The sequence below is a fragment of the Zeus faber genome, assembly GCF_960531495.2.
Source record: "Zeus faber genome assembly, chromosome: 1".
Taxonomy (NCBI): Eukaryota; Metazoa; Chordata; class Actinopteri; order Zeiformes; family Zeidae; genus Zeus; species Zeus faber.
The window spans coordinates 19,430,958-19,452,606 of NC_137193.1; the positions used below are offsets into that span (position 1 = coordinate 19,430,958).

At 43.3% G+C, this 21,649-nt stretch overlaps 1 protein-coding gene across 1 annotated transcript; it reads right to left on the bottom strand.

Moving 5' to 3' along the window:
* Positions 1–7,015: 7,015 nt before the first annotated feature.
* LOC307233116 (TBC1 domain family member 20) lies at positions 7,016–16,401 on the bottom strand. The gene is made up of 10 exons (XM_080004328.1): positions 16,244–16,401; positions 15,666–15,714; positions 15,206–15,336; positions 14,936–15,016; positions 13,952–14,138; positions 13,590–13,691; positions 12,727–12,868; positions 11,488–11,672; positions 9,460–9,569; positions 7,016–7,824 (listed from the first exon to the last, which is right to left on the bottom strand). The coding sequence occupies exons 1-10, from the start codon at positions 16,311–16,313 to the stop codon at positions 7,658–7,660; spliced, it is 1,224 nt and encodes a 407-aa protein (XP_079860454.1). The 5' UTR covers positions 16,314–16,401; the 3' UTR covers positions 7,016–7,657.
* Positions 16,402–21,649: the final 5,248 nt, after the last annotated feature.

A 21,649-nucleotide genomic window follows, 5' to 3' on the forward strand; every position in this document is an offset into this window, starting at 1 on the left:
TGGAAGTTGCTGTGGGCGTTGGCATGTTCTAAATGTGGTGAGGAAAGATAAATGTAATCGGTTTCCATTCAAATCAGAACAGTCTAAATGCCGTTGGCGATGCGGAGGCGTGGCTTATTGTTCAGATTGCATCAGGTGAACTGCAGCCGATAACACTCCTGGAGATTCCACATCGTCAGGGGTTCCATGTGTGACCGAGGGAGCAAAGCTCAGAGTTTTTTTGTGGCTGTCATGTCACATGCAAGTTTGGCTCTTGACATGGCACAAGGAGACACTCCCTCCACTGTTAATAATTACTCACATTGTGCAAGAAAGGTACAGAGGGACCATTGATGTGAGAGAATGACCTATCACCAGAATATAACAATGCAAAAAAGATATTTGCCAATCTCCAATATAGAATTTCTTCTCCAGTTTTTTCCCATTGATGTTTCCAGTTAAGATCAAAAAACATTAATTAATTGTTGATAATTTATTAATGATTTATGAATAAATTATAAACACATAATGACAACATGTAATTAATATAATAAATAAATAATGTAATACATATATAATACAATAAATAAATAATAAATCATTAAATTAATAATAAACAACTATAAATACAATAAATTAAATAAATAAATATATAAATCATATTTTGTATTCCTGTCAGGTGTCAGCCAAGGGTCATTTATCGATTGGAAGAAAAATGTTTGTGCGTTTAGTCTTTTAGAGGGTGCTCCTGTTATTGCTGTGATTTAAGCTGTGCCTGACCATGTGTGTGTGTGTGTAGGTGTGAGTGAGTGCATGTGCATCACCAGGGAGTACTTTGTTGAAAGGAGACAGACCCCTAGAGCATCTGCTGTCCCCCGCGTGCCCCCGCCTCGCACGCAGCGCCACATGTACGCATCTAACGTTGCGTACCAATTGCACGGCACTAAACCTCCCAATGATGTTCTTATTTGTTATTTAACCCTCTTTTTAAAAGTCTACACTTCAATCTAAATGTGTAGACACATTCAGTAAAGTACTGCATACGCTGTAGACACAATCCAACAGTTTATATGCGCGCACACACACACACACACACACACACACACACACACACACACACTCTTGCTGCACTTGTCCTCATGTGACCTTCGACGGAGATGAAGTGTTGAAGCCACAACGTGTCCCAAATTAGAACATACAGAATTTGATCTGACCAATTTAGCGTAAGCACTTCTCTATGAGAGATCTTACCTGAATCTTCACCGTGAAGAGGAGCGGGGCATCTGAGAGGGTGATGTATAATTAGGGTTATGAAATGGGCACTGCAGCCCAATTAGGGTTGATTTGTAAAGCGCAGAAACGTTCACCTTCACACCTGCGACGATCCCACTAAACTCACCTACACTGCGCCTCATTAAAACTACCCGAGGGACCGGACACTTTAAGAGAGAGAGATGTTATATATATATAGATAAATATATAAAACTGATCTTTGCCTTCTCGTCTCCCGGATGATCCCACCGTCCATATGGGTGTTCTACCTTCCATCTCTCTCTCCTCCACCACCCCTCTCATCTTCAAACCATCCTTCTTCTGTCAATCCCCAAGTTCTCTTTAACCCTTGCCTTTCGGCCTCACCTCTCCTGCTCTTCATCCTCCACTCCCTCCCTACCTACCTCCTTCCCCTTCCCCTCTCCTCCAGCATCCCAGGGGATCAAAGAAACAGATGTGGAGCTCTCATCTCACACACACACACACACACACACACACACACACACACACACACACACACACACACTTTTCTGACCCCAGGTCTCCAAAGACTCCAGTACAAAGCACCTATGAAGGGACGACAGCTGTACTGGGTGCACAGTGTGTGTTGGGAACACACACACACACACACACACACACACACAGTATACACCGATCAGCCACAACATTAAAACCACTGAAAGGTGAAGTGAATAACAATTATCATCTCGTTCCAACCACCCTGTGGGCCCACCACCTGCAGGGATAGGCTTTGGGGTCGGGTGCAATGCCAGCCGGGCGGCGGGCAAAAGCGGGGGCCTGGGCCTGCTGATCCTCGGCATCGCAGACTAGTTCTAGGGACGTGGAATGTCACCTCTCTGGCGGGGAAGGAGCCGGAGCTGGTGCGGGAGGTAGAGTGGTACCAACTGGATATAGTTGGGCTCACCTCTACGCTGGCTCTGGAACCAAACTCCTGGAGAGAGGCTGGACTCTTTCCTTTTCCGGAGATGCCCAGGTCGAGAGGCGCCGCGCTGGTGTGGGGATACTCACGAGCCCCCGGCTGAGTGCCGCTGTGTTGGAGTTCTCCCCAGTGAACGCGAGGGTCGCCTCTATGCAACTACAAGTTGCTCAGGGGAAAGCTCTGACTGTTGTGTGTGCTTATGCACCGAACACCAGTTCAGAGTATTCGGCCTTCTTGGAGTCTCTGGGTGGCGTCCTGGAAGGGGCTCCGCCTGGGACTCTATAGTTGTACTGGGAGACTTCAACGCTCATGTGGGCAACGATGGAGAAACCTGGAAGGGGGTGAGTGGGAGGAACGGCCCGCCTGATCTCGATCAGAGTGATGCTTATTATTTGACTTCTGTGCTAGTCATGGATTGGCCATAACGAACACCATGTTCGAGCATTGGGTGGCTCATAAGTGTACGTGGTACCAGACCATCTTAGGTCAAAGATCGATGATCGACTTTGTCGTTGTGTCATCAGATCTACAGGCGTATGTCTTGGACACTCGGGTGAAGAAAGGATTTAGGATTAGGACTTTATTAGGATCCCAATTAGCTGATGCAGAACATCAGCTACTCTTCCTGGGGTCCACACAGAACATAAAACATAATAACAAACAAATAAGGCACTAACAGACAAAACAAACATATGAAATTAAGATCAGTAAAGTAAAACAATGCAACACAACAATATCCAATCTCGCAAACATAACTGTGCATATGCAATTTGTATGCACTTATACTATATATATTTTCATAAGCACTTGGTATACACACAAACTGAAATCTTATCTTTCCTATACATATTGATCTTCCTATTCATAAAAGGTGCTCAAAAGGTAGTTATACTGGTGTAGGGCTATTACGTGTTGCTTCATTTGTTTTTTAAAGCTTGCTTTATTGGGTGCTTCAGTAATCTGAGCTGGAAGTGAGTTCCATGCAATCATGGCTTGATAGAATACTGCGTTGCTTTGATTGTGTTCTCGATGTAAACAGGACACCTGGGTAAGCCCACTCATTTTGGCCCCTTTCCACGATGCGACGCGCGTCGACGTTCTGGACGTGGGCGTGTAAATACACAGGAATATCCGTGTATCATTTGATAATTTCATAGCTGATTTGGAATCCAAAATCAAAGTCAGAAGTTCCACTTTTTTCCAGTGGAATGTTTAAACGTACCATACCATGAAATGTTTTGAGTGTGGGGAATGCAGCAGAGAACCCCCACGCTCTGAAACTGGAGGAGCCCCCCCCCAAAAAGGACTGTTGCGGGCAGCGGCCGGTGCGACCAGCAGCATGGATACTCCATGCTGCTTCTACTGTAGTGTTGGGTCGTTCACAAACGATCCGATTCTTCAAAACGGCTCAAAATACTTATTTCCAAGTTTTACAGTTTTACGTTGTTAAGTTGCTGTCTCCTCTGTTCTATTCCCAATCACACTGGAACCATGACACGCCCCTTTTCCGGCTAGTTTGTCACGTTGAACGTGACGTACCAGAAAAAGAACTGCATCGCTCCAATGGGAAATGGGAAAGGCAACACTCTAAAATTAGCAGGTTTAAAATTAGCGAATTTAAAAAAACGCGGGTAAACTAAACTCTAATTTTGGTGTAAAAACAGAATTACAGGACTTGAAGGATCTGCTTCTCACATCTGGGTGCCAGATACCACAGGACACCTTCAGAGGTCTTGTGGAGTCCATGCCTCGACGGGTCAGAGCTGTTTTGGCAGCATGAGGAGCTACACAATAGGCAGGTAGTTTTAATGTTGTGGCTGATCGTGTATATACACACTTCATTACACAGTATTTAGTTGTGTAGGTGTGCTCTTCTACTCCTTTTGGCCATATTAGAGTTCATTTTGAAACTAAGTCAGTACAGTTTTATTTCACTGTGCTTAGGTATAAAGTTCTGCTGAGCAGACATTTAGGTTCAGATACAAGTAACAGAAACAAAGCATTTTTGTGAATTTCTTCATTTATTTTCTATTCCAAAGACAAATACAGCCTCATATCCACTCCAAGTTATGCATCAAGTTCCAAAAACAATAGGTGCAAAATTCTGATATGTTCAAAGATTGTCTGTACTCCAATGTCTCGTTCAAACGTGCACACAACCCCCCCCCCACACACACACACACACACACACACACACACACACACACACACACTTGGGCCATGTTTACACACGGCATTAAAATGCGTCTTGGGTTATCCAATCACAAGTGGACAGCTCTAAGTACAGGTGTGAACTAGGCTTTACGATATTTGAACAATATTTGCCATTAAGCTTACTATACATACTTCGATTGTATTTTGAGCTCACTGAGGCTGAACAGATGAACCACTTTGTATCAAACTTTGGTTTTGAATGCCATGACTTCCAGGTAACAAGCAGTTGATGAACTGCCGTTACCTTTAAAAATCCAAGCAATTTTTTCCCTACAATTTCTGCACAATATTGTACATTTTTATGAAACAGAAAACATTGTAGAGTGACTATATTTACACTGTACATTCTAGAAGGTTCTAAATCAAACTGGGGAAAGCCCTTCAAATAATTCCTCATCTATAGTCTCAGTTTCAGAGTTAAATAGAGCATCTGTTGGCGTATGCCTCAGCCAGTGCATCAGAGAATGAAGTCATAACTAAAGCCAAGGGTGTTAAGTAAACAGACATTATGATCAGGCATCTGAAATGTCAAAACATCTTACCAATGAATGACAAAACATTTTAAAACATGTACATTCAAGTTTTTGCCAAAATAAACTAAATCGAAAAACCCATGCTGCCATTCAAAAGTGCCTGGAATCTGTTTTCCAATTCCAAGATTAGTTTGCATGCAAGGATCAGTCAGGGTCCCAAATTAACATCGACCAAGCAGAAAATAAAGCTTAAAGTTCCCATTGTGGCATTCTTTGTGTTGGTTCACAAATCAGTCCTCAGTCCTCGATGCAGTGGGCAAGAAAGTTTGCATAATAACAAAATACACTGCCAAATTATTCCATCTTGTTTAGAGATTAAACCAATCAGTTTGTTGCACAATTACAATACTGACCACATTGTTTCCCGTAATGACCAATCGGTATTTCTAGAATAAAATGGAGAATAAAATCAGATGCAATAAAATCACAATCAAATAAAAAGAACCAGGTTGTTGCCCATCTAATTCATGAAAAATGAAATGGTTAAATAACTCGCTAGGTTGAACCAGAGAAAAATGAAAATGCCGTGATGGCAAAAGCTGTTCTGCAAACCAGATAATGATGGAACAAAAAACACAAAATTATTCATTTCAACTACATGTACATTATAGACTTGTTCAAATGCCTTAAACAGATGGCTAACTAACCCGCTGACTAATGAACTAACTACCTTATCACCCTCCCCTCATAAAATGACATTTGTTAAATACTATACTAAGGTGCAATCAGGAAGGTGATTCCATTTTTCCATAGGGACACATTTCTCTTCATTCCATTATTTCATACATTTCTGGTTTATAAATAGAGTTGCAGTGGATTGTCTTCTGTCACAATTACTTAGATTAGCTCTTATTTTCTTCCTTTTTATGACTCATTAAATGACATTTCTTCTAATTAATCCCATCCTTGTCTCATGTAATGCACATTGCGTTACATTCAAATATACAAAACGTGTTATAAATAAAGTTTTCGATTGATTTGTCTGCCCTGCCACTTATTCATTTTGACTTTGTATATAATGAAGCCGCACTGAACCCTGAACGCATGAGCTAAAATGAAACTCAGCAACCGGATTGTGAGTGCGAAGGCGTTTTTAGGTCAAAATTGTTCACTGTGTAAATGTGATGACAGAGACGGTGGAAGGAGGTGAGCTGTGTTGACAGCAGCGAGTGAAAGCTGATAAATATTTCAATACGAAATATCTACATACAAAACACATTGCTGGGTTTGGGGGGTGGGGGGGGGCTCTAGACTGGCATGTAACTCAATCTGCATATCATTCGCATAACCGATTTCCCTTTTTCCAATTGTTGGCAAACACAGATATGGGTTAGAGATTTTTCAGCGCGAAACTTTTGAATAAAGCGTCAATATTTGAATCAACGTCTTGGACAAGGAAGGTCCGATAGTTGGTTTGAGGCTTCTGCAGCTAAAATGAGTTGAAAAGAAAGGACGAAATGGAATCAAATAGATCGATCACGTCGGTATTTTCCTACCGGGTAGGTTCCTACCTGATATTTTAGAAAAAGCCGTTCTGAGCAGGGTTGAGAACAAATAGCGGTGACAGATGAGGGCGGGCGATGGTGGGAACCTGCTAAATATTTCACAAAGTCAAAGTAGCTGTAGTGCTCCTTTACTCATTCAGCGCGAATGGACCACAGCAGCTGGAAAACTGCAGGCACTACACCTTCAAAAGATAAAAACACTAAATTATATAAAAATACACAACCCCCCCCCCCCATCAATCTTTTGAAATGTGCGTCCCCCAGCTTGAAGCGAATGCTCGTGTAGTCTTAAAGGTTGGGGTTGTGAAACCTGGAGAGAGGAGGAAGCCACACAGACGACAATTCACACATTACTGGAGAGTCTACTGCTACACGGCAGCCAATGTCCACGACTTCACGGGAATTGTTTCGCTTGTGCAACAATTTTTGACTCTGTCTCCAAACCATTCATCTCATGCCAGACCCCCCCCCCCCCCCCCCCACACACACACACACACACGTCTACCCCTCTCTCTCACTCTCCCAGCAGAAACTCTGCTTTTTAATAATTTGTGCTCCTGTGTCATCTTGGTAGTAGCTAGGGAGACACTTTTGGCTCTCAGACAGGTGTTCATACAAAACAAACACGCCCGAAAGCTATCGAGGGAAACGCAATGAGACAAGTCTGCCTAAATACTATTTGCTAAAAGTAAAAACAAATACGTAAAGACGGCCATTAGTGGACACACACACACACACACACACACACACACACACACACACACACACACACACACACACACACACACACACACACACACACACACACACACACACACACACACACACCTTTCATTGAGTTTTCTCTGATCTGGTCTACACAAAGGCTGAAAGCCAAATCTCACACACACGCGCCCGCGCGTAGGAGCCGTGTTGAGCACTGCCACGTTCCCTGAGGCAGGTCCCGGTCTACATATGTTCAGTGTGGTTGAATGGCAACAACATGTTTGGCACAAAGTCAACAAACCTGCTTCGCCCCCCCACACCAACCGTTTCCAAACCTCCCCCTCACAGCTTCTAGTCTTCTGGTTTTCATAAAAAAATCTCCAATAGAACAACAGCACATTTGTAAATTAATAAGACGACCAGTTTGTGTAGATGTATATCCATTAGGGACACAGATGTGTTGGTGTGTGTGTGTGTGTGTCTGTGTGTTTTGGGGTGTTGCCCTCCCATTAGAACAGTTGCAGCAACACCTCTGGTCCCCAGTCCATTGCGGTTTGCACCACGGCAAACGCGGCCGCCCCGAGGGTAGCGGACAACCCCCACACTGCTACCTTCACCATTCTGTTCCCCTTCCCCCACAGAGAGCCCCCGTCCTTGGCCAGGGCTGACTCAAAGCCTGGAAACAAGAAACACATAGAGGGGGGGGCACGAAACACAATGGCGTCAATGGCAGACACAAGGACTCGGAGAACAGGAATATAAAGATAAGAAGGAGGTCAAGGAAAGGTTTCCAAGGAGGAGTCAAGGAGAGACGTTACTTTAAGAGTGTGAAACACGGTGTCTAGATGTAACAGAAGATACTCAGTGGTACTGTAACAACAATGCAGGGAGAAGAGCAGATTCATCCTATTAATACTACTTCAGGTTATGAGTGTTGTGGACCTTGGATTTAAATAAGTAAAAGAATAAGTAATAGTTTAAAGATAGACATCCTCGGCCAGGCTAACTGATGCCACATCACATCACGATAGTAGTTTCATTTAGAGGGCATTCTTGGATGGGAACACATTCATTTATAGATATACAGTTAATCAGAACCAGGGCTTTAAAGCACATTTTCAGTTTCATTCTGAGCATTTTAAACCACAAGCGAGATCGGTCCACAAACATGTCCGCCATCAACCAAAAATACATTGCAAAAGGCAGGGCTTAGCAAGAAATTGGCCATAACTCATTAACCATTCGTCCAATTATCATAAATCGTGGTAGATATTTTAAGTTTGTTTGGGAATGGGTCTAGAAAAGTATTTTGAGCCTGACCCATAGGGGGCGCCACAAATGTGTATCTGAAAACCCAGCAGACAGAATTTCACCAAATTTGGTGCATATGCTCTGGGGACAAGTATTTACCAAAACCTGAAGTGCCATATTGTTTGGTGCATGTGGGCAGGCGCAACATTTTGTTGGTTGATTATGTTTTCGGACCGATCTTGGTCATTTATAATAGAAATGTGCATCTCAGTCCCACAATGCTGTGTACCAAATTTGGTGTTGATATAGTCAAATTCCAAAAAGTAGATGTCAAATGACTCTTTTTCAATCTATGCAATTTAGCAAAATAATCCATCATAGCAGGCTTTTATGGTCCAAGAAGCTTTTTGGATTTTGACTGTATCAACACCACATTTGCTAAACGCTGTTGCAGGATTGAGAGACACAATTCTATTATAAGTGAGCAAGATTGGTCCAAAAACATGGCCGCCATCAATCAAAATATTTTAACACAGGGCGGGGTTTAGCAGGAAATAGGCCATAGCTCAAGCTGTCATACATCCCACACTATGTCCGGAACGTAAACACCAAAGTTCGATCACATCCGATAAGGATGGGGGGGGGGGGTCCCAAATGGCAGAACGTTGAGTGTGCATTTACTCCTTCTTTAAACAGAATTAAAGCTGCTGAAGTGACTTTGCTCGGCATTGTGAAGCCGGAAACACACTCGTTGCTGTTCACAGCATTCATTTTGGGGGATTGAGCTGCGTCATTCTGTTGGGCGCAAAAAGGTTTGAACCTGTGAGTTGCCGCTTGCGGCTATATTACATGATGTTTTTGTTCCTAGTAAAATATAATTTGAACTGGAACTTCTCTCATCATGGTTTGTGTCCACAGCCTGACAAAGCTTTGCCTCTTTGTATTAAAGAACAATTGAACAATCCTTTGTGAGTGCCTGTCCATTAATCTATCCTTTTAATACTGTGCTATTCTTCTTCTCCGTTTGAATAACGGGAGGATTAGGTTTGAAACGTTTTACCGCGCCTCGAAGTGGAGGAGCCCTTCGCCTTGTTGAGGTGCTGGAGAACGGTGTCGGGCCTCTGGTGCAGAGTGGAGAGCTGGAACGCCTGGAAGGAGCTGATGGACAGACTGGAGAGGCAGAGGGAGGAAGGAATGGTGGAGCGGAGTTAACGGGTGATGAAAGAACAGGGTCTAGTTTGAGTGAGCGGCATCACCGACGGGGAGGAACAGATGGATTTGGACAGATTTGGAGAACAAAAAGAAGAATGAGAGGCAATTAGAGTGGTGAGAGAGAGTTTGAGTTTAAAAAAAAAAGGGTATTTAACACATGTGGTATCTACTGATTCCAGTGGCCCAAGCAGAGCACTGGAAGACAAATCAATAAATAAATACATATAATGATGAGTAATAATGATATAGTAGAAAGGTTTTTCCTTCTTTAGTTATTTAACACATGTGGTATCAACTGGTTCCAGTGGCAGAGAGTGAGAGAGACTTTTGTAGCTACTTTCGTAACTTCGAACTCAGTTGTTCTGAACAGGAAGAGTAATACATGCTCCTGCTACTGATGTCACATCCTGCCTTGAGCAATGATTGAGTGAAGCCTGATGGGTAAATGTATGTATATGTATGTGACAAATAAACCTCTTGAATCTTGAAATTACAGCGAAACACCAAAGCCAGGGAAGAGCTGGACAGTGTGCGAATGGGTCCAAAATATCTATGGAAGTTCATTTTTATACTGGTAGTTTTTGCATACTATAGTTTCAGACCTACTAGCCTTGGGCGATCGTGCAAGATTCGGATCGGCAATATGCAATTATATCAGGGGCGCGTACGCGGGGGGGTTCATGGGTGCACATAGAACGTAATGTAATATGGCACATGTGGTCTCCCCATTCCAGAAGTGCAGGATTTATTATTTACAAGTATTTACACAAAAACATCCAGTTTTTACTAAATTAAGTCCCATAGCAAAAGAAAGCAACAGGGGTTTTTTTGGAACAGTACCAGTAAGGACTTGGACAGTCCCTAAACTCAGTTGTGTTTAAAAATGTTGTTTCATACATGTAGGAAACAAACGAAAATTAATAGATCTAAACTAAAAAGACAGACATGGTAGCCGGTGCGCACTACTGTCTGGAGGAGAAATAAAACAAAATAAAAACTTTGCTCCAATTCTGAATTATATATTGCTATATTATAATCACAAGATTTGATATTGTGATTATAATAGATCATATTGAGCGGCAGGAATGTGCGGGGAGGGGGTGTCTGAGCACCTGCCCAATGGACCCCACGGTGCCCGTCTTATCAGGTGCGTTTTTTTATTCTTTATTTTAAATGAATGGGTGTCGAGATAGACGATTGTCTGGGCAAGATATAATCATGAGGAACTCATGAACCTCGCACCTTGGCATACCTGCGATGTGCGCACTCTGCTGTGTTGCTCCGTTTGCCCAGAGTGGCAAAATGCCGAGAACCTGAGCTGGGTGTCCATGTGCCTTTTATTTATTTTTTTGAGCTCTGCCCCTAAAAATCTCTGGATGGCACTGGAGAGGGGAAGTGAGACCGGATCAGCAGTGGTTACTCGACAGCTTTGAGCGGAGAGGGCGAGAGCCTCTAGCCCCTCTCTCCATCTCCCCCTCTTCCCCCCCTCTCCACTCCAGTTTCCGAACATGGTAAACTGCACTTACACCGTTTCAATTCTCATACTTTTCCTGGCGGAAAAATAATAATAGAACATCTGTCGTCAATGTCAATTGTGATCAATGGAGTCGATCGCCGATAGAACCGTAAATCGGTCCAAGCCTAAGACCTACTAAACACTAAATACCATTTTACAATACCATTCCGGACAGAGCGTATATCATGCTGCTAATTACAACTATACAGTTTATACTTGTACAAACTGCCAATTGCACATGTTTGAGCCCGGTGGTACTGGCTGTTAACAACTCTGACAAAAAGGAAAAACATGGTGTCCACCCCTAGCTAGTACTTCCTTTCTCTCATTTCAACATTTTACTATGTAGAGTGGTCTCACCTCTTGCGGGACTGCAGTGCGGCCCGCTTGGCCAGCAGAGAGGGAGGGTATTGGTCGAACAGGGCGTGAGACCGACCAATCAGGCATTCATACGGGAGGTCCTGAGGAATGCGGGAAAGAAGGTGGTGGACCATGGCCATGTCGCACTCTGTGTCCTTCACCTCCCTCTCTCTGTGCAAGACAATCTGACGAGGGGCGGGGAGGGGAGGAGAAGAGGAGGAAACAAGTGGATGAGAAGAGGTTTCACTAATATTCTGCGTGCACAGGCAGTTTATTTTAAGCCCGCTTCTCGTTGCAGACGGGCTGTAAATGAGCCCCGTGCAGCGAGACAGGTAGTTAAAGTGTTAAGCCTCTGACTGAAGTCAGCCTCGGAGGAAACGTGAACTACATTCTCCTGCTCTGTTGTTTCTCACACACACGTCCAAGTCAAACACTGACACACACACACACACACACACACACACACACACACACACACACACACACACACACACACACACACACACACACACACACACACACACACACACACACACACACACACACACACACACACACACACACACAGAGAGAGCAGTCAGAAGATAAAAAACACTGCAAAATAATAAAGGCAGAGAGAAAACAACAGCCATAAAGAAGTTGGGTCCTTTTAACTATCTTTCCTCCTTTCTAAAGCGCTCACTTCACTGCACCCTCCTCGTTTCACTTCTTTTAGTGTCCTCAGCCGTTTCTCTTAACCTTTCTCTTCACATCTTATCTCTCCTTATCCCCCCTTCTCTCTCTCTCTTTCTCTCATGTGTTCATTAGAGGGTATCTAATGAACTAGTCAAGTTACTTCACAATGCTCGCCTTCACTTTGTGTGCCACTGTGTGTCTGTGTCTATAGAAAAACGTGCACGTAAGAGTGTGTTTATGTGCAAGCACACACAGTGTGTGTGTGTGTGTGTGTGTGTGTGCGCTTGCATGAGCCCTAAATTGCAGACATTGAAAACTCCTTTTCTCCTTTTTATTTCTAATGGCTTCTTACTATTTTATCACCCACAAGTCCTCCTGTCTCCACCATCACTTCACTTCCTGTCTCTCTCTATTCCTCATTACTTCAACTCCTGACATTTTCCCCCCATTTACTACCACTAGTTAGATGCCTCCTCCATCATGCAGTCAAGCACAATTTGGCCATGAGGGGCAGCAAAGCCTGAATATGTGTCAGTTAAACACTCAAACACTTTTCTTTCTTACTGAAGCAGCAAGGTAGATGGGCATTAGTGGATGTGAAGCCAGGAAGAAGTCGTAGAGTCTCAGCGTGTGTCGGAACTCTGATAGGACATGACCATACCATGTGATAAGCCAGGACAGAGCAAAGATTGTGCCCACCTCCGCTCTATGGAAAAGATACATGAGAAAAATAGAGGCAAGATACCACACAAAAAAATAAAAATAACATATACGTCATGTCATGAATTACAGCCCAGTGGTCCTTCCCAATAATATTTATACAAAGTTCCTCGGACCCTCCATTACCAGAACATTTGATGGACAAGTGGGGAAGAGTGACAGGGTGGGTGATGGGGGGAGGGGGGTGTACCACACAAGACAACTGATACTCCCGTTTCAAAGGATTTATGAGTAAATTGGTTCAAATATTACAGTTAAAGCAAAATAAACCCTCTTGCACTATGAATATCCATCTTATCAGCTTAATTTATGCATTTCTCTGTTGCATGTTGCCACAGTCATACCTACGTAGTTTGACAGAGGGTAACGTAAATGGGACTCAGTTATTTTACTCAGTTAATATATCCCAAAATATAACTAAGTTAAATAATAACTGTCATGAAAGGGCTACTGATCTCTGCCAACTTTCACATAGAGCATTTATCCCGAAAATTAACATTTGTGCAGGGTTGAAAGGTCTTCATCATATTCATATTATCCTCAACTGAAGCACAGTCTCAGTCACTTCCTCTGAGTGCAAAACCTAGAGAAATATAAACACAATGCTGCCACCTAGTGGTCTTTATGCTCAAAATTGTATGCACGGTAATGTACTCTGTATCTTTGAGGTCAAAGCTCTGTGTGCGTGTGTGTGTGTGTGTGTGTACCTGATCATGAAGTCATGGAGATCAGCGTCCACCTGTTCTAATATCGGCATCAGGTAGTTCAGGATGTGTTTTGTGCTGTCCATGGTGGGATCCATGAAATCTCTACGATTAAAGACAGATGGAAAGAGAGAAAGCAGGAGAAATATTTAGTGGTTTGGTAGACATTCACATGCTTCGGACAAAAGCACCTTCTAAACAACGTAATATAATGTCTGCACAGATGCCAACATTATAGTATATTTTGTGATAAAAGCCTGAGAGACTTCAACTTCTTGATTCCTTTGAAGAAGGTATTTAACAATGGACTCGCTTTGGGGGGTTTGTTTGCTTAAAAGGGTCAACAGGATAAGTACGCTGCCTACCTGAGGTGGTGGTTGGACAGCGTGTGCAGCATGGCAATGGCTGTTCTCTCCCCCACCACTAAGAGCAGAGTGACAGCCATATCGTGGTAACCTTGGTAATAGTGAAGCTGGGGGTTGTGTTTCAGGACCTCCAGCATGATGTCAATCAACTGCTCCTGGAGCACTGCCCTCTGTGTGATCGGCATACCTGAGCGGGTCAGGACGAGAACGAAAGATGGTCAGAGTGCGTGATACTGTATACTATATAAATAAAGACATTTCCTATTTCAAGTTATCTAGGATTAGTAGTGCGATAGTCCATCCATGGTGGGGCTTATGCAAGAAGGATACACAAGCAGACAAGGTCAGTTGATGAGTGATGACGGGTGATGAGTGAGTTGTTTGGCTTGTAAATTTGATGAAATCTAAATGATTACTGGAGGAACAGATATGGATGTATGCTTTTTGTCCAAGAATGTACACAAAGACAGGGAAAGGAGGAGCTTTCACAACTTTTGTGTTTCATGTCAACAAGGGGCATAAAAACGTATTTCGAAAGGTGAAAAAACTGATGAGATGAGAGCCATCTGCAGATGATTTTTTTAAATAAATGTGGTCGATTAGAATCATTAAGAAGTTGTAGAACGCAGCTGCTGAGTATAAATAATAATAATTTAAAAAAGAGAAGACTGATGTTCTGAAATGAATTGTTGCCGGGCAACCTAACCTAACCTGACATCCGGCTCTGGTACCTCCCAATCAGGTACACGAGAATACGAAGAAATGTGTCAGGGCGGATTTTTTAAACCTACACACTGATTCAATATCAGTCATCAGAGAAAAAGATTCCAACTTATCAATCACTAGTAACCCAAAGAGTAAATAATCAAACACAAGAGGCACTCAATAACACAGCGTTACCTAACATGGCATCTTGGCCTGTCTCCTTTAGACATGACCCACACACATGACCAGAGTAAGACAGACAATGTGCGTGCCCAATACCTTTAGGAAACCTCTTCATAGACCTCCTGACATCAAGCAGGACCTGGTTGTAATCCTTGTGGTTCTCCCTTACATCCCGACCTACAGAAATAAAATAAAATAAAACAGTCACTAGTAACTGTTAGCAGTAATCAAAAAATAAATAAATAATAAATCACTAATAATTCTACGATCAATAGCGGAGGTCAGTCTGAAAATCCTAATATCAATTGAGATCAAATACGTAAAAAGGATGAAAGTAGCGTTGGTAAGGCAGTAAGTCCTACGAACCGGGTTTATATGGTAGATCGTACACATTGATGTTGAGTAGTTTGGGCCACACTTTTCTCCTCAGTTCATCAGTCAGCAGGCCACCTTGGCTGACTGCTGCTCTCCTTAGGGTCTCTACATCCACTGGATCACTGTTCAAAAGCAGCAGGGATTCATAAATACACTACTAAACTGATGGTTGCAAGACCCAGTGAGCATGTAGATTGATGGACACGTAACTAACAACGCACCCAGTTATATTAGATATTTTGACTCCATTGTATTTATTTTCTTTCACAGGACTATTAAAGACAGTTCCTATACGCATGTGTATGATATTGTTATTGAAAATGAAGCACACAATCAATGACTGCTGTTTGTTTAGTGCCCCCCAATGAAGAACGCTGAAAGCAAGTATCAGTAAAGCTCCTGCAGATGACATTTTAAAATGCAGTGCAAAGACACATACAGCCTCACAAACCTGTGCAACGCCTTGTGAATCTCCAGCAGCTTCTGTTTCCTCCAGGAATCTGGCTCCACACAGGAGGAAAAAGACAGAGAGGAAGCGGGCAAATGGAGACAGAGAAAAAAGGGGCCGATGAGGAGGCGAGGGGGAGGAAGGGAGTAATGGCATTTTGAGAAGGAGATGAGTTACGTAAATAACAACGGAATGACTGCTAAGAGAAGGGGGTGGAATGGGGCAGGAGTGTCAGACGGCCAGAGGAATAAAAGCACTGGAAAAGGGGGGAAACCAAAAGAAAAATGAAGCTACACGTCTATCTTGTGGGTTGTAGTGGATCATTTAACATTCACAGTGATTCGTACGCAAGTGCTGGCGTAAACGACACTAATACACGTCACGTAGTCGCGTACGGAAAACCACCGGGGACAAACCCGTCTACGTTACCGCTGACGGACGGTGCGCCACGCAAGCCCGACTGAGCAACAGGTTTCTACTTAAACTATGCCCCCACGCGGCTCTGGAACGCGTGGGGTTACGGGACACCCAAAACGTTCATTTTGGACAACATTACATCGATCTATTGAGATCACATTCACCTCCTGCCGCAGCTCCACTGTCATTCACTCGACACCTTGCGTTGTTTTTAGGTCTCTTTGCCTTTTTCATCACCGCGGACGTCACTTTTGTCTGACCTTTAACTCTGGCATGACCCCATGAAGTGGAGCGCAGACAATATGCAATCGTTTATGTTATTATGAACAACACAACGCGGACCGTCCTTCCTCAAGACGACGGAGCCCCGTACAGCGACAACCGACCGTGGAATAACTTTCCTGTTCCCTGATTGGTTAGAAATGTGACGTTATTAAATGCGTGCATTCTATTGGCTACAATGACCGGGACGTGTAGCCTGTCTTATTTGTAGTTTTTAGTACTGACTGGCAGGAGTAGTAGCAGTGGAAAAGCAGGATTCGCTGTCTGTCTGTCTGTCTGTCTGTCTGTCTGTCTGGATGTGTGTCCTTCGATAACCTTGTATATATATGTATATATATATATATATATATATATATATATATATATATATATATATATATATATATATATATATATATACATACATATATATATATATATATATATATATATATATATATATATATATATATATACATACATACATATTCCCTCTATCTATTCCATTTTATTTCATTTTATTTTTATTGTATTTTATTTTATTCTATATATTTTTATTTTATTCTATAAGCATTCAACTTACTGTATTACGTTTTAGGAGTCAGTTAGTCGGTCTATTAGAAAGATGTTTTTTTTCCTAGGACATATTGTGTGTTATCACCGGGTGCGTTGCATTACATTTCACTGCATATATGTATGAAAGTATGTATATGTATGTGACAGATAAAAATCTTGAATCTTGAATCTTGATTGTCTCCACAACTGTTCATCCCATCTATAGGAATAATAATAATAATATATATAATATTATTATATGGTGGCAGGGTGGCCCAGTGCATTGCACTTCTGCCTCACAGCAAGAAAGTCCTGGGTCCTGGGTTCAATTCCTGCCTGGGGCGCTGTTGGCACTGTACTCTGGCGGGTTATCTCCCAAACAGGAGCCTTTCTGTGTGGACTTTGCATGTTCTCCCCGTGCTCACATGGGGTTTCCTCCACCTCACGTCAGTAAGGACCCCCACTAAAAACATGCACACATCATCGGCTGACCAGTGATGGACACTCAGCACCAGGTCTCCGGGCGCGTCCACGAATGCTGCCCACTGCTCCTGGCTGTGGCCCCAGAGGAAGGACAAGCCAGGATGGATTAAAAGCAGAGGCCTCATTTCACCGGCCACCATCCAAAGCGTGTGTATGTGTTGTAGTGTGGTGTGCTGTGTGGCGATTATAGATTGTTCTGTTCATATTATATAAATATATATATATATATATGGAGTAATAATGTTGTTGTTAGGAAATTGTGCTACTGTCGGCCGAAAAAGAAGAAGAGGGGGAAGCTGGATCACAAGATGGTGGTCTGTAGGATGACTGGGGGACAAGAAGAGGGAGAGAGTGAAAGAAGAGCCAAAGATAAAATGGTGGAAGTTGAAAAAGGAGGAGCATGTATGCAATTTAGGGAGGAGGCAGGCAATAGGTGGGAATGAACAGTTACCAGATGACTGGAAAACAACTGCAGAAGTGGTGAGGTAGACGGCCAAGAAGGTACTCGGTGTATCATGCAGGAAGAGGAAGGAACACAAAGACTCTTGGTGGTGAAATCAGGAAGTACAGGAGAACATAGAGCAGGAGAGGTTGGAGAAGAAATGGGAAATGGGATTCCAGAGAGATGAAGAAAGTAGACAGGAGTACAAGCTGATGCGGCGCAAGGCAAAGAGAGAAGTCCCAAAGGCAAAGGAAAAGGCATACGACGAGTTGTATGAGACAGTAGGAAGGGGAAAAGGACTTGTACTGATTGGCAAGACAAGGGGACTAAGCTGGGAAGGATGCACAGCAGGTTGGGTGATGAATGATAATAATGGGAATGAGCTGACTAGTAAGGAGAGTGTGTTGAGAAGGTGGAAGGAGTACTTTGAGGAGCTGATGAATGAAGAACATGAGAGGGAGAGGAGAGTGGATGATGTGGGGATAGTGGATCAAGAAGTGCAGCAAATTAGCAAGGATGAAGTGAGAACAGCATTAAAGAAGAGTGGGAAAGGCAGTTGGCCCAGATGACATACCTGGGGAAGCATGGAAATGTTTAGGTGGGATGGCAGTGGTGTTCCTAACCAGACTGTTTAACACCATCCTGGAAAGGGAGAGGATGACGGAGGAGTGGAGAAGAAGTGTACTGGTACCCATCTTCAAGAATAAGGGAGATGTACAGAGCTGTAGTAACTACAGGGCAATAAAGTTGATCAGCCACAGCATGAATCTATGGGAAAGGGTAGTGGAGGCTAGGTGATTCCCACCTCTCCTAGTTAAGAGGAGTAGCAGTATGGTTTCATGCCAGGAAAGAGTACTACAGATGCAATGTTTGCTTTAAGAATACTGATGGAAAAGCACAGGGAAGGCCAGAGGGAGTTGCACTGGGTCTTTGTGGATTTAGAGAAAGCGTATGATAGGGTGCCGAGAGAGGAAGTGTGGTATTGCAGGAGAAAGTCGGGGATGGCAGAGAAGTACGTAAGAGTGGTACAGGATATGTATGAAGGCAGTCAGACAGTAGTAAGGTGAGGCGAAGGCATTCAAAGTGGAGGTGGCATTGCATCAAGGATCAGCTCTGAGCCCTTTCTTGTTTGCAATGGTGATGGACAGGTTAACAGATGAAATCAGGCAGGAGTCTCCGTGGACTATGATGTTCGCGGATGACATTGTGATCTGCAGCAAGAATAGGGAGCAGGCTGAGGAGAGCTTGGAGAAGTGGAGGCATTAATTAGAGAGAAGAGGAATGAAAGTCAGCAGGAGTAACACAGAGTACATGTGCCTGAATGGGAGGGAGGCGGCGAAAAGCTGAGAATGCAAGGAGTGGAGGTGGAGAAGCGGATGAGTTCAAGTACTTGGGGTGGACCATCCAAAGCAGTGGAGAGTGCTGGAGAGAGGTGAAGAAGAGAGCACAGGCAGGGTGGAGTGGGTGGAGAAGAGATCCGCTGTTGCAACCCCTAACAGGAGTAGCCGAAAGAAGAAGAAGAAGAAATATAGCTGCAGGCAGCAATACACAGGGTCCATTTTAGTTGTGTTATTTACGTACCTGTACTCCTCACTTAACAACCTTAACAACCAATAAAATAAATAATATAATAATAAAATATATTATACAAAAATAAAATGTATTTTTTAAGTAAAACACAAATAATGCACAAATAAAGTAGGAGGAAACTGGGACATCCGGAGGAAGCAAGTGACGAAATAAAGTCATTACCAATCTATTCCATCTGTCCAACACGCTTGATAATTCCTGATTCAATTTATTTTAGAGACGGCTGAATCAACAGCCAGACAGTGTTCAGGTTACTGCCTGAACATAAAGATGTAGATGGCGCCTGTTCCTCCGCAGGGTCCCGCGGTCCATCCGGATCAGGAAGGACCTCGGAGCTGGGCGTGGCTTTTGAACTGTCCCTGCTGCCGCCCGGCCCGACTCACTGTCAAGTGTCACTGCCACGCTCTCCCCTGGACGAAGAGGTGGCAGTGTTCTGACGCCGTGGCACCTGTTAGAGGCGGGCCTGTAGCCCTCTTTCGCCTTGGCATCAGCTTTACGCACCTCTGTGAAGTCCGGCCACTTTGAAGACAGGACTTTATCGGCTGTGGTACTGTCGTCTTGATTTGACGGCCCAGGTGGCTTGTAGCGTAGCGGCTCTGTAGCTTGTGAGGGCCATGAACAGGTCAGCCTGCCGGACAATCCGCTCGCCATTGCACCGCTCTCTCAGACTCACCGTTGGACTGGGGGTTGTGAGGGCTGGAAGTGATGCGTTTGAAGTCACAAGCCACGGGAAAAGCTTTTAAACTCCTTGCTTGAAAACTGTCCTCCATTGTCTGTGTGCACATGTAGCTCGTCTGGACACCCCCACCTGGCGAAGATGTTCTTCAGCCGTGCACGGGTGGTCTCACTCGTCGGGTGGATGAGCTATTTCCAGATAGTGAGACAATAGTCAATGAAAATAAAGTAGTTCTGCTTTGCATATCCACAGAAGTCTGCTACAATCTTTTGCCAGGGCCTTAGCGGTGCTGTCATCAGACTGTGTCTGTGGTTTGATGTGCTTTTCATCTTATGCTCTTCCAGTCTTCCAGAAAGTGTATGGGAAGGAATCGAAGCAGGGTATACTATACTTTTATATTGTTATCCTGCAACAGTTATGTAAAGTTTGGAAAGTGCTGATTCTGCTGCCATGGCCAGGCATTCCATGTCCTCCTGGAAAAAATATAGATAAAATAAAAATAATAAATACATTGAAACCATGTGTTTTTCCTGCAGTATCGATTTTATAATGACATGATTAATACCATAGTTATGTACACATCACATTGGGCCATCTGGAAATACCAAATGCCATCAGACATTCAATGTTCTTGTTTGTTAATTGTTAAAAATTATCTTAAATTGACGAAACCTTCTTTCTCCAAACCTGATCCAGCAGGTAGTTGAAGATCAATGGAATGGACATGGCAATGGCATCACTGCCCATAAAGGCGTAATGACAACTACGCCATTTTTGAAAGGGGTTTCAACCAACCTTTTTTTTACTCTCACTTATATAACCAATATTTATATGCTTTTCATAATCAATATATGTTTTTGTTCATACGCTCTCTCTTCAGTCTGTGTACAAGGCAGTGCGGACAAAAGGTCAGATGCCATTCCTTGCATTACTTGTAAGACAATACCCAATCTATACCTTTAGCCTATATACTCCTGCTGATGCCAAGAAAACTCCCCTAACACTTGGACAAGGTACCCAGCTGTCATTAAATTTACTTAAGGCTTTAAGGCAGGGGTGTCAAACTCATTTTCACCCCGGGCCACATCAACATTATGGTCGCCCTCAAAGTGCCGGTTGTAACTGTAAGACTGTATAAATATAACTACTCCATAACATGTTGTTCAATAACTGTCTCTGCATTGTATTATTTATTCAAGTGTACAGTGGTACCTTAAGTTACGAGTGCACTAACATATGAGTTTTCCGAGTTACGAGCCGTCGTTCTGTCGATTTTTTGTATTGATTTGCGAGCAAAAATGTGAGTTATGAGGAGCGAGCTTCAGGTGCCGCCGCTAGTTGGCGTGGCGAGCGAATGCGGCCAGCATCCCGCGTCTCACTACTTCACTTAACATGGTTACCTGAGCGTGGAAGCATCTCTTTTGTCTTTTGTGCTCACGATTTGTGCGTTTTGTGCAGTTGTTTTGCCAAACAGAAAAATTCTAACCATGGGTCCTAAGAAAGGAAGTGCTGAGAAGAAGAAGTGGATGATTGAATTAAAGCGTGAAATCATAGAAAAACATG

Excerpts from the sequence above, each read along its gene's own strand:
- LOC307233116 (XM_080004328.1), bottom strand. The coding sequence starts at position 16,313 with ATGAAAAAGGCAAAGAGACCTAAAAACAACGCAAGGTGTCGAGTGAAT. Across the intron at positions 15,017-15,205 it reads CGATCTACCATATAAACCCG|GTCGGGATGTAAGGGAGAAC; the intron begins GTTCGTAGGACT and ends TTATTTCTGTAG. Across the intron at positions 11,673-12,726 it reads CCATCTACCTTGCTGCTTCA|ATTGTCTTGCACAGAGAGAG; the intron begins GTAAGAAAGAAA and ends GCCCCTCGTCAG.